The sequence below is a fragment of the Rana temporaria genome, chromosome 7, assembly GCF_905171775.1.
Source record: "Rana temporaria chromosome 7, aRanTem1.1, whole genome shotgun sequence".
Taxonomy (NCBI): Eukaryota; Metazoa; Chordata; class Amphibia; order Anura; family Ranidae; genus Rana; species Rana temporaria.
In genome coordinates this window covers 4101006-4114628 of record NC_053495.1, presented here as the reverse complement: position 1 = coordinate 4114628, position 13623 = coordinate 4101006, and the positions used below count along the sequence as shown (strand labels likewise).

The window sequence follows — 13623 nt, the reverse complement described above, 5'->3', positions numbered from 1 at the left end:
GGTACAAGGGTATCACCAAGGCTGGAAAAGCACCATTGTCTACAATGTCTAATGTAGTATTAGGAGAGCAATTCAATGGAAACACCAAGACTCAGATTTTTAAGGGGGTCCACATACTTTTGGCCATTATAGCCTTTTGTGTATATACCATTGACATCAACCACGATTGGGTATTTCAGGACTGGTTCTTCTCCAGAGAGAGAGGCTTTGTATATTTTGGTGCCATATACGAGAACCTATATAATTGTCTTATCACTGTCACTGGCTTTTGTAGACCACACACAGGAGGATGAAGCTGCTGAACCTTCATGCCTGCTTTTATTCCCATAATTCCCAGTGTACATGTAGCCGATGTGGCCAATTGCCCTCTTGCCCAACTCTTGCTATCCCTCTGCTTTTTTTTTTTTTTTGCGTTCCTATCCTCTCTCTTCCTGCCTTATGCTGGTTCACCATCTGGAACTTTCTGAAGGTCACATCTCGTTTACTCTCCATCTCAACCGCCTTCCACTGGCGCTTCAGACACTTACCATATCACACGAACACTTCGCCAAGTGACCCCACCCCAGAGGATGCCCTCTGCTGGAGCTCGGGGACGGGGGGGGGGAGGGTACGGTCGGGGGATTGGAACCATAAACAAACCCCCCCTTTTAATGGTCATTTTTGCTCGTAGCTTTTTGCGTGTGTGTTTTTTGGGCCTTGTTTGGGGAATGTGACTGTGCTACGAAGGGGTGGGATTGTGTGTGTGCGCAGTCGTCTGTACGCACTCGTTTTAGTCAGATCCTCCATTCCGGGAAAAAAAAGATTAAAAAAAAAAAAACAACTAAGATATAAATACGTATAAATATATATAAATATATATATAAATATCTCTTGGAGGCTCGAGGGTCATCGCTGCTGAAATTTCTCTCCATAAGTTAGTGGCTTTTTTCCGTTAACTGGAGCAAAAGTTTATTTATTTACTTATTTATTTGTACAGAAAAGTTCAACAAGTGACAGAAAGTTTGTAAGATATTGTGCGTGTGTGATTTACTTGTAAAATATTTTCAAATGGTTTATTACAAAGAATCAGTTAATAAATAATGTGCATATTTTCACTTCATCTCAGTCTGTTTCCTGACTGCGTCTCTGAATTGACTCTACAGATCGAAGGTCGCCAACAAGCACATGGGGGCGCTACTGCTCACAAACACATCATTTCATACACACCACCATTGAACTTTATAGGTCTGCATGGGTAAATCCCTGACCTGTCACAATAAACACCAATCGGGACTCGGGAGCCGTATTAGAAAGGGCCCCATTCTGCCTGTGTGCTAGGGCCCCCTTCCACCCCACCCCCTTGGATAGGGATGAACCTAGGGTCAGACCAACGTCTTTGGCTATTGAAGGATTGCATCGTATAGAGAAACAATATTTTCAATGCTGGCACCCACCCCATCCTTCGCAACCAGCACACATTCCGATAAACCCTTGCCCACAGACCCCCACAACCATCGAGCCAGGGTTGTGGAGAAGAGGCCCTTGTTCTTATCAATATGAGAACAAGATGCTTTGCCAGAGGAGACCCCCTGGTATGTGGCCTGCACCTGGTGGCACCCACCACATTCCTAGCAACCAGCACAGATTCCGATAAGCCCCTTCCCACAGACTCCCACAACCACCAGACCAGGGTTGTGGAGAAAAGGCCCTTGTCCTTATCAACATGGGGTCAAGGGGCTTTGCCAGAGATGACATTGTGGCATGCACCTGCTAGCATCCACCATATCTCTAGCTGCCAGGACAGATTTCATTAACCCCCTGCCCACAGACCCCCACAACTACTGGGCTAGGGTTATAGAGAAGATGTCCTTGTTCTTATCAACATGAGGTCAAGGTGCTTTGCCAGAGGAGACCCCCTTGGCATGCGGCCTGCACCTGCTGGCACTCACCACAACATTAACCAGCACACATTTTGATTACCCTCTGCTCACAGACTCCCACAACCACCGGGCCTGGTCTGTGGAGGAGAGGTCTTTGTCCTCATCAACATGGGGTCAAGGAGACCCCCTGGCATGTAGCCTGCACCCACTGGCACCCACCACATTCCTAACAACCAGCACATATTTGGATAAGCCTCTGCCCACAGCCCTCTAAAACCTCTGAGCCAGGGCTGTGGAGAAGAGGCCCTTGTCCTCATCAACATGGAGTCAAGGTACTTTGCCAGCGGAGCACTCGGCATGTGGCCTGCACCTGCTGGCACCCACCACATCCCTAGCAGCAGGCACAGATGCTGATAAGCCCTTACCCACAGATCCCCACAACCAATGGGCCAGGGTTATGGAGAAGAGGCCCTTGTCCTTATCAATATGAGGTCAATGTACTTTGCCAGAGGGGACTCCCTGGCATGCGGCCTGCTGTAGTTCAGGAGAGGGGGGTTCCGACTTGTCCCCCTCCTTTCCTAGCCAGCCAGCCACCTAATTAAGCAGGCCCTGGCTGGTAAAAGATTACAGTCTTTTGTATAGAGCGCTGCAGATGAATTGTAGCGGTGGAGGCAGAGCTGCTGGCCACTCCTGTGCCCGCCAGGAGGTAGGGGTGGACTGGCCGGGGGGGGGGAGGCCTCTTATGCCTCGTAAAAATGGCGTTATTTTTTTTTATCGCTTGGATTATTTTTCTCATTATGGGCGGGGCCTCATGTCTAAGTTTTGCTTAGAGCCGCCTCCGCCCCACATAATGCAGAAACTGAAGATTCACAACACAGAATGACGCTGGAGAGGTTGATGGGAAAAGAAGGCGATTTATTGATAGCCACGGCCATTCAATTAAAGAGGAAGTTAAATAATAATAATAAAACATATATATGTGAATTACAGTACAAGGAGCAAAGAGATGCATTGCACACCAGGGACCCATTTATTATTGTTATCTGCAGTATGGATGGGCGCTCTCTTCTCCATGACAAGAGGTTACAGTTCAGATTTACTGCTTGTGTGTGGAAGATAACATTCAGATTGTATCTTTAAGACTAAAAATGGTGGGTGGGCATTGCAGGAGCTGCCCACCCACCGACATATACAGAAGATGGAAGGTCCTCCCAGTGAGCAACAGCATGAAAGCCTGAATCCTGTCTTTATCTTTGTAACTCTTTATGAAGGATCTGGATTAATCTAGGTCTAAACGGATGGAGGGTGTGTAGAGAGGGGTGGGATGGGGGGGGGGTTATGTTAAACCATGGGTGCTCAACCAGCTTTTGCGGGACTACAAGTCCCACAGTGCCTCTGCTTTTGAAAGTCATGCTTGTAACTGTTAGTGGCTTGCAATGCCTCATGGGACTTGTAGTTCCGCAACAGCTGGAGGGCCACGGGTTGAGCACCCATGGTTTAACATATCACCCCCTTGGTCTCTCTCTCCACCCTTAAAGACATCATCCATTAATGGCTCGTTTCCACTGAGCGGATCGGTTCGGTACGGTACGCTTTTTTGGGTGTTTCCATTATGAAAGCGTGCCATAAAAGCGAACCATACCGGACCATTCTGGGTCCTGCTTCAGATGTGGGGCCATAGAGAATGGAACGGTTCCATTAGGGCGGACCTACAAATACATCTCACTGATTGGTGGACGTGCTAGGCTTTTTTTCTAAACCTTGCATGGTCCCGGATGGTCCGATTTGCAGTGGAAATGCTCTGCAGAATACACCGGACCATTCTAACCCGTTCCATTCTAAGCGACCCGAACCGATCCGCTCAGTGGAAACGAGGCATTAGTCCAAGATTCTCATAGCAGCATTACTTGTGTATTGACCACCGGCGAGGCACGAGACCCTCAATGGCCCTGCAATAGCGCTTAAGGCATGCTAAGATGACCTACCGTAATGTTTACTGAGGAGCCATTTTAGCATGCCTTTAGCACCTTGATGGATCTTAAAGGATGGTGCCTCTCTGAGGTCACTAGCCGATGCCGCAGCCGGTGTGGTCAAGGCGGGTGGAGTGGACCATCATGGTTGAGTGTCCTTAGAAGGTGAATTTGGGTTCCTCTGCCAGGAGACAATATGGCTGCCTCCGGGTCGGTGGATGCCCAGCGTAGGTCGGAATCTGTGAGGTTTGTGGCACTGAGCGATAACGGGGCGCCATCTTTATCCGTTCTTCATCTGGACCCGGATGAAGCTGAAGCACAAGCCGAAGGCCTCGTAGCACGGGTCGCACATACAGTGGATGCAGGAGGCCCAGAACATCTTCATACAGGCCAGATTCATGTTCCACATGCGTATGCAGGGCCCGACGCACCAGATGTGGCAGCACTGGATGCAGGCGAACTGCATCGCCCAGCAGAAGGCCAGCGGGCAACCGCACAGAATGGACAGGACCATGTAACAGCAGTTCTTCACCCCGCGGTACGTCTTGAAGGACATTCCCCAGACGCCCTCGATACTGTGCGTCCCTTCCGGCTCTCCGAAGGCATCTTCAAAGAGGACCTGTTGGATGAACACAAAAAAATTTGTGATTAATCGGAATCATTCCCAGAAGGTGTCAGACCAATCATATTTCAGTTTTTGGTGGATAGCGCTATGATCAATCAGCTCGGGGGTCTACAGGCCTTACCATGAGGAGGAAGATGACACAGAGTGCTGCTGCTCCTCACTCCTGGAGGATCCGGGAAGAGCCGGGGGTTCTCTTCCCGGCTGAACCGGAAGTGGGTCCTGAGACCTGGTTGGCCTGGGAGTCCCGGGCCAATCGGGTCTCAGGACCCGCTTTCTGATTGGCCGGGAGGAGAATCTGGAAGATGATAGCAAATACTAATTTGCTATCGTTACACAACTGGGTGGGCTCAGGGCACAATGCCCTGCGCCCCGAGCCCACCCTTTTTTGCAGCCAATTAAAGCCTTAGACTCTAATCACGTGCCTTAAAAAAAAAACACCCATTAAAATCCATGTGTCCGGTGCCCTGGATGTAGATTAGAGGCCGGTCGCATGGATTTAGGGGGGTGGCGCGCCTAATGGACGGGCCGCCACTGCATGGTGACACCAACCACAAGACAGAAAGTGTTGCCAATTCCCCACTTCTCCCTTCCCAGTGCACTGGGAAGGGAGAAGTGGGGAATTGGCAACATATAGCAGTACACACAGGCATGGGCATCAACTCTGTGAGGTGCAGATGTGTTCATTCATAACTGAAGCCTAGTAAACTGTCTTTACTAGGCTTCAGTTTGTGTATGAAGCCAAAGCCGCTCAGTACAAGAGCACTTTCCTTTCACTCACTGCCCAGTGCAGCTGAGGCTGCAGAGAATGGGACTGAGGAATATATGTCCTCCTTCCCAGAAGTTAGACATCAGATAATTCAACCAAGACTGCCAACAGGGCTCCAAAAAAATGTGAAAAAAAATTATAATAAAATTGTAGAAAAGTAATAAAAAAAAAACATGCTTGAGCTTTGTGTAATCTTATTTTTTTTAAATAAACATCTAAAAAAAAAATCTGGAAAAAATTAAAATGATAAAAAAAATGACACACCCAGGGCTGCTGATAAGGCAGTGCAGACAGCCCTCCTGCACTGGGCCAGGACCTCATCAGTTACAAAGGGGGACCCAGGCATCTGCTGGGCAGGAGGGCTGGCTGTACTGTCTTCTTGCAGACACCAATCCTCTTCCGCCTTCCCCTGCAATGCTGCCGACTTCTCCTCCTCTCCCTCCCTCTGGCTGCACTACAGGGGGATTGGTTCTAGCACATGCACCACTTCCATCTGCTGTCCGGGGCCCCCCTCGGGTGCCCATTTCCCCCGCAGCGCCTCCGCATTCCCTCCTCTCCTGCTGGAAGCTGCTGTGGGCACATGTACCTAGATTCAGGTACGGCGGCGCATCTTTCCGGCGGCGTAGCGCATCGTATTTATGCTACGCCGCCTTAAGTCACAGAGGCAAGTGCTGTATTCACAAAGCACTTGCCTCCTAACTTACGGCGGCGTAGCGTAAATGCGGCCGGCGTAAGCGCGCCTAATTCAAATGAGGATGGGGGGCGTGTTTTATGCTAATTACTCGTGACCCGACGTGATTGACGTTTTTTACGAACGGCGCATGCGCCGTCCGTGTACATATCCCAGTGTGCATTGCTCCAAAGTACGCCGCAAGGACGTATTGGTTTCGACGTGAATGTAAATTACGTCCAGCCCCATTCACGGACGACTTACGCAAACGATGTAACATTTTCAAATTTCGACGTGGGAACGACGGCCATACTTAACATTGACTACACCTCCTAGGGCGGGCATCACTAAATGGCGGACCGCGGTCCGGTTCCGGCCCCAGTGGCCATTCTATCCGGACCGCAGCCCCGCCAAGTAGTTTCCTGTGTGTTCTCTGTCACCGGCTAGTTCGCTCGCCCGCCTGCCTGCCTCTGCGGATGCCGCTCTATACACAGCATGGCAGGCGCGGCAGGTCCGTGCCTCTAACATTGTTTCACTCCCCCCTCGCTGTACTCCCCCCTCCCCACACTGCCTGTGAGTGACTTAATCACACAGGACACACGAAGCGCGACTGCTCTGGACAAAGGGCGGGACTTTTTAAGTTGAAAAGTGGGTGATTGGTTGCTAGGCTGCGGGGGCGGTCCCAGCAATAAATCACTCACTTTTAATGGGGAAAGTCCCACCCATTGTCCAGAGCGGCCATGCTTCATTTCCTGTGTGATTAAGGTAGGGTTCTGTGGGGAGGGGGGAATGCAATGCAATGCAATGTAGGACAGGACAGTGGACGTCTGCGATGGGGAGTCTGATGTGTCAGGACCAGTTTGTGATGGGGGGGGTCATCCTGTGATAGGGGGTCTGCTATGGGTCAGGACCAGTTTGTGATGGGGGGGGTCAGCCTGTGATAGGGGGTCTGTGATGGGTCAGGACCAGTTTGTGATTTGGGGGGGTCAGTCTGTTATAGGGGGTCTGTTATGGGTCAGGACCAGTTTGTGATGGGGGGGGGTCATCCTGTGATAGGGGGTCTGTGATGGGTCAGGACCAGTTTGTGATTTGGGGGGGTCAGTCTGTTATAGGGGGTCTGTTATGGGTCAGGACCAGTTTGTGATGGGGGGGGGGGTCATCCTGTGATAGTGGGTCTGTGATGGGTCAGGACCAGTTTGTGATTTGGGGGGTCAGTCTGTGATTTGGGGGTCAGTCTGTTATAGGGGGTCTGTTATGGGTCAGGACCAGTTTGTGATGGGGGGTCATCCTGTGATAGGGGGTCTGTGATGGGTCAGGAACAGTTTGTGATTTGGGGGGGTCAGTCTGTGATTTGGGGGTCAGTCTGTTATAGGGGGTCTGTTATGGGTCAGGACCAGTTTGTGATGGGGGGGGTCAGCCTGTGATAGGGGGTCTGTAATGGGTCAGGACCAGTTTGTGATTTGGGGGGGTCAGTCTGTTATAGGGGGTCTGTTATGGGTCAGGACCAGTTTGTGATGGGGGGGTCAGCCTGTGATTGGGGGTCTGTGATGGGTCAGGACCAGTTTGTGATTTGGGGGGGGGGTCAGTCTGTGATAGGGGGTCTGTGATTTGGGGGTCAGTCTGTTATAGGGGGTCTGTTATGGGTCAGCAGGGCCAGTTTGTGATGGGGGGGTCAGTCTGTGATGGGTCAGGTCAGTCTGTGATGGGGGGGTCAGTCTGTGATAGGGGGTCTGTGATGTGTCAGGACCAATTTGTGATTTGGGGGGTCAGTCTGTGATAGGGGGTCTGTGATTTGGGGGGTCAGTCTGTTATAGGGGTCTGTTATGGGTCAGGACCAGTTTGTGATGGGGGGTCAGTCTGTGATGGGTCAGGTCAGTCTGTGATAGGGGGTTTGTGATTTGGGGGGGGGGTCAGTCTGTAATAGGGGGTTGGGTATTTGGGGGGGTCAGTCTGTGATAGGGGGTCTGTGATGGGTCAGGACCAGTTTGTGATGGGTCAGGTCAGTCTGTGATGGGTCAGGTCAGTCTGTGATTGGGGGGGGGGATTAGGCTGTAATGAGGGGTCTGTGATTTGGGCTGTCAGTCTGTGATGGGGGGGTCTGTGATGCGTCAGTCTCTGCAAGGGCAATAGAAAACAATTGTTTTCTATGTGTCCTGTTCACACTGCAACAGCGCCCCTGCGTGCTGAGCAGTATGTTGCAAAATGCATTCTGTTTCTATGCACCGCAATTGAACTGTGGTGCATAAAAATGAATGAAATGTATTTTTACATTTCAATAAAGTTGAAAGAAAAAAAAAGTGTGATGTGTGTGGGTCATAAAGGTGTGTGCATGTGTGTGGTGGTGGGGGGGCGCTGTGATGGGAGGTTGTCAAGTGGAGGATATCATGTGGCGTCATAGCACCAATTTGGCATTCGGACCTCCGCTGGAAGAATTTTTTTCTGACTGGACCCCCGTGAATTTTAATTCAGTACCCCTGTCCTAGGGGCAGCTTTATCTTTATGCGGCGTATCTCTTACAGAAACGGCGTATCTTTACTGCGACGGGCGCACGTACGTTCATGAATCGGCGTATCTAGTAATTTACATATTCTACGCCGAACTCATTGGAAGCGCCACCTAGCGGCCAGCCTAAAAATTAAACTTTAAGATACGACGGCGTAGGAGACTTACGCCTCTCGTATCTTAGCCTAATTTAAGCGTATCTGGTTTCCAGAATACGCTTAAATTAACGCCGGCGTAGATTCAGAGTTACAACGGCGTATCTACTGATACGCCGGCGTAACTCGCTCTGAATCTGCCTAATAGGATGAATTTTCAAGATGGAGAGCCGGGGAAGTGGCCGGTAAATATATTATTTATTGGCCCCTTCCTTTCCTGAATGAACACAGTGAATGATCAGTATTAACCACTCCCGTGTCCTTGTATCACGGAAACATAATTAGCTGTGTCTACTATGCTTCAGTTTGTGAATGAGCAAGAAGCTTCATTATCTGAGGCTGCACAGAAAGGGACCGTTAAGTCTATGTCCTCAGTCACTTCTGGACCGGGGTGGGTGGGGGGGGGGGGGTGATGTCAGATTTCTAACAGCAGCCCTGGGCACGCCCCTTGCGCACGCCCCCTGCGCACGCCTATGAACTGGAGTAGGCTGTTCACATGCTAATTGAACGCAGCATGTCGAATTGACAGGTGGCACTGCCCGTCAGACCCAGCCATTCAAGTCAATAAGGCCGCGCCCCAACTGCAAACCAAGCGGTTGGCTCACGGTTGCGGCGCGTTAGCCTCATTGTAAATCGCCATTTGGTAATAAAAAAAAAAACTTGAATGCCGCCTTTGGTGCTTGGCCTGTGCCGGATTGTTTACAGTTCCTGACGTACAGACTGCGCGCTGCAAACATAATTCTCTTTTTTTTTTAGATGTCGCAGCGGCGAGTTCTATAAATATTGCCATGACTGCCGACGGAAATGTGGATTTACGAAGGTTTCCATTTATCTGTGATGACATTTTGCTCACATCATAAGATTCTGCGTCCCTGCTATGCGCGGCGCCGCTCCCTGCGGGCGGATTTATATAATTGTATTTTTTCCCGGGAATTATAGGTGAGAAAAACGCGGCGTGACCTTTCCGTCCCCGATAACGATTCATTAACCCAGAAAACAGATTGATGGAAGTAATTGTTACAGATCGGGATCTAATACCAGGGAGGGCCAATGACAGACAGATGTGTCCCTGGGGGGGGGGGGGGGTACGTGTGCTGAGATATGTCTGCCTGATTCTGCTGTGACAGGTTCCCTTTAATGTAAAACACAATTTTCACGGTATTTAATCCTTTCTTCTATATATGAAAACACAATAAGCTGCTACAATTACTCCCAAAGATAAACTTGATACATTGTAAGCATAAAAGATGAACAATGTAGCATTCATAACAAACGTGCAATAAATATCCCCCCTCAGCGACAGAAGAAATACAATGGTAGCTGCTACAATCGCGCTTTAAATTTAAATATATAAAATAATATAAAATAAATAACTATTTTTAGGTCTAAAAAAAAAATAAACAAATAAATAAAATGTAAATATATATGAAAAAAATATATATAACAACCTATAGCTAGGGGCGCGCAACTTTAAGGCGGCGTAGCGTATCGTATTTACGCTACGCCGCCTTAAGTCGGAGAGGCAGGTACTGTATTCTCAAAGTACTTGCCTCCTAACTTACGGCGGCGGAGCGTAAATGCGCAAGCGCGCCTAATTCAAAATAGGCTGAGGGGCGTGTTTTATGATAATTCGGTTTGACCTGACGTGATTGACGTTTTTTTTGGAACGGCGCATGCGCCATCCGCCTACATTTCCCAGTCTGCATTGCGGCAACGTACGCCGCACGGGCCTATTGATTTAGACGTGGACGTAAATGACGTAAATCCCTATTCACGGACGACTTACGCAAACAACGTAAAATTTTCGTATTTCGAAGTGGGAACGGCGGCCATACTTTAACATTACTATTCCAACTATTTGATGGAATAACTTTAGGCCTGATAAAGCGTTACGTAAACGGCGTATCTGTACTGCGTCGGCCGGGCGTACGTTCGTGAATAGGCGTATCTAGTGATTTACATATTCTACGCCAACCGCAATGGAAGCGCCACCTAGCGGCCAGCCTAAATATTGCACTCTAAGATAGGACGGCGCAGGCTGTCGTATCTTAAATAGGTTTAAGTGTATCTCTGTTTGAGAATACACTTAAACTTAGGTCGGCGCAGATTCCGAGTTCCATTTTTTTACGGCGTCTCTAGTCGGCTTTTTCCGGGGTATAGTTAAAGCTGGTATTTCGTCGCGTATAGTTAGACCTGCCATGTTAAGTATGGCTGTCTTTCCCGCGTTTATTTTGAATTTTTTTTTTTTTGCGTAAGTCGTCCGTGAATCGGGATGGACGTAATTCACGTCTAAGTTAAAAAAAATTACATCGTTGCGACGTCATTTAGCGCAATGCACGGCGGGAAATTTAGAAACGGAGCATGCGCAGTTCATTCGGCGCGGGGACGCGCTTCATTTAAATGAAACACGCCCCCTAATCGCCGATTTGAATTCTGCGCCGTTACGCCGCTTGAGATACACTACGCCGCTGTAACTTTCGGTGCGCAATCTTTCAGGATTCGAACCAAAGCCGGGAAAGTTACGGCGGCGTAGTGTATCTCTAATACACTGCGCCCATGCAGATCTCTGTGGATCTGCCCCCTAGTGCTCACATTCATAACAAACAAACGTGCAATAAATATCCCCCCTCAGCGACAGAAGAAATACAATGGTAGCTGCTACAATTGCGCTTTAAATTTAAATATATAAAATAACATAAAATAAATAACAATTTTTTAGGTCTAAAAAAAAAAAAATGTAAATCTATAAAAAAAATATATATTTTTAAATTAAATAAATAAAATAATTAAACAAAATAAAATTATAACATTATAGTGCTCACATTCATAAAAAAAAAACAAGCGTGCAATAAATAGCCCCTTCTGAAGGAAGTGATACAATCGCAGCTGCTACAATTATTATTTCAATTTAAATCTATAGAATGAATAAATAAAATATAAATAGCATTGTGGCGCTCACATTTCTAACAAACAGGCATGCAATATATACCCCCTGAGAGACAGAAGGAACACAGTGGTGTTTTAATTTATTTTTTATATATATATATATATATATATATATATATATATATATATATATATATATACTATATATACTATATACTATATATACTTATATATTTACTTATTTTATTACCATTTTTTCTATTCTTACACTGTCGCTTTAATTATTATTTGTTTTATCACTTTTATTGCTATCGCAAGAAATGCAAACGTTCCTTGCGATAACAATACAACATGACAGGTCTTCTTTATGACGGGTCCTCTCTCCTCTACCTTTAAAAGCAAAAGATCCCAAAACAATTGATCTGTTGCTTTAAAAATAAAAATGACATTATGACGTCACTCCGGTCCTCCTAGGCCATAGAGATGAGCGGAGGCCATCTTTACTTTGTTCATCTCTGTGCCCATCTGCTGCCAGCTCCGGAGGTACCGATAAGCCCAGGAACCCCCGAAAGTCGCTTCTAAAAGCGATTCAGCGTCAAATCCAAAGTCGCTCGCAGGGCCGATCCTAGGGTCACAGGCGCCTGGGTGCAGAAATATTTCTGGCGCCCCCACATGGACGTCGTCGTTTTACTAACTCCTCCCATTTACAAATGTTTCTATGGCAATGACTCAACCACAGAGATGCTCCCCCATGAAGTCTTCATTACCCCGGGATCCTTACATTATCTCTTAACAATAAACAAAATACAGGAAGAGAAGCAGAGTACTTTATTGGGACCTGGAGGGGGGGCTCTCTGATAGACACAGAGAGGGCTTCTGTTAGAGAGTCTGTTAGATGTTCGGCGCCCCCACCTCTGCAGGCGCCTGGGTGCAATGCACCCTGTGCACCCTGCCTCGGATCGGCCCTGGCCGCTCGGATCACTTTTAGCAGAAGGAAAAGTGAATTCCGGGATTATGGCATCAAGCTGCAGCCATAATTCCGTTATTTAACATCAAAGTCATGAGATATTTTCCCAGTTGGGCGGTCAGCAAGTAGTTTGACTTCAGCAATTGTACTTTACACGACTGATTGATTCCATCAGTCTGATTTTCATACAAACCCTGAAGAAAGGGGAGCTGCGGTGGCTTAACGCGATTGGCACTGCGTTGACAAGCCATTCACCTCTGCAGCTAGGGGTTCGGTTCCCGGTCTCGGCTACATGTGAATTGAGTTTGGTGGTCTCAGCCCGGCTCCGGGTTGGTGTGCTATGCGAGGTAAGCCTGCGCTTAGTACGCCCACCCCCCTCCCACAAAAACCACCACACTTATAGGCACTCGAAATTGGGTTAACATGCACGCACTTTGACCACGCGGTCTCTAAAAAGAGAGGCGAAGGACTATCGGGGCTGGTTGAGCGGGCTAGATCCTCTCACTCCCTTATAGGGAGTCCCTCTGCCCCGTTGGGCTTTAAAGCGGAGCAGGTAGGGCAGCTGTGTGGGAGGACCCACTATTGCCACCCGGGGCATGGAGAAAGGTGGCAGATTGCCTCTGGGGGAGGCCTGCCTACTCCCAACTCCTGCAGTCCGGCTCCTCTCTCGAGTACACGCACAAAATACACTTTAAAAAAGAAAAAAAGAAAAAGACAAACCCTGAAGAAGGGAGATTCTCACCCCCGAAATGCGTTGGCGTGTTATAGACCTTTCATTTCTCATAGAACTTCTACTTTTCAGCTGCATGTTTTTGACATGTTCTCCGTGTATTTTGAATGCACTGTGGAAGACCCCATTTGGTTGACTAGAACGGGAACATCCAGGTCGGGAGACCACACTTCTCTCACATACACCAGAGAAATATTGGAAGAGACCAGACCTTAGAGAATGACCCCCATAACACATACGGGACCTTCGCTCCCCAGCAGGATGCTGTACTCACCCTGACGTGCTCATTGAGGTTGTTGGGGTCGCGGTTGTCCATGTCCAGAGGCATTGGCTCATCGGGAATGGATTTGGCGTCAGCCATGTTGGTTGGAGATCTCCTCTGTGGTCAGGGTAGAGGAATGTCTGTCCTGTCTTCTTCCTCCTCTGTGTCCCTTTATATCTGCTGTCACCTGGTTTCCATGGAAGATGACATCAAACAAGAGTCCAGATAATC

At 48.3% G+C, this 13623-nt stretch overlaps 1 protein-coding gene across 1 annotated transcript; it reads right to left on the bottom strand.

The window, feature by feature from the left end:
• Window positions 1–3666: 3666 nt before the first annotated feature.
• On the bottom strand, window positions 3667–13491 carry LOC120944944 (caveolin-3-like). The gene is made up of 2 exons (XM_040358714.1): window positions 13405–13491; window positions 3667–4448 (listed from the first exon to the last, which is right to left on the bottom strand). The coding sequence occupies exons 1-2, from the start codon at window positions 13489–13491 to the stop codon at window positions 4110–4112; spliced, it is 426 nt and encodes a 141-aa protein (XP_040214648.1). The 3' UTR covers window positions 3667–4109.
• Window positions 13492–13623: the final 132 nt, after the last annotated feature.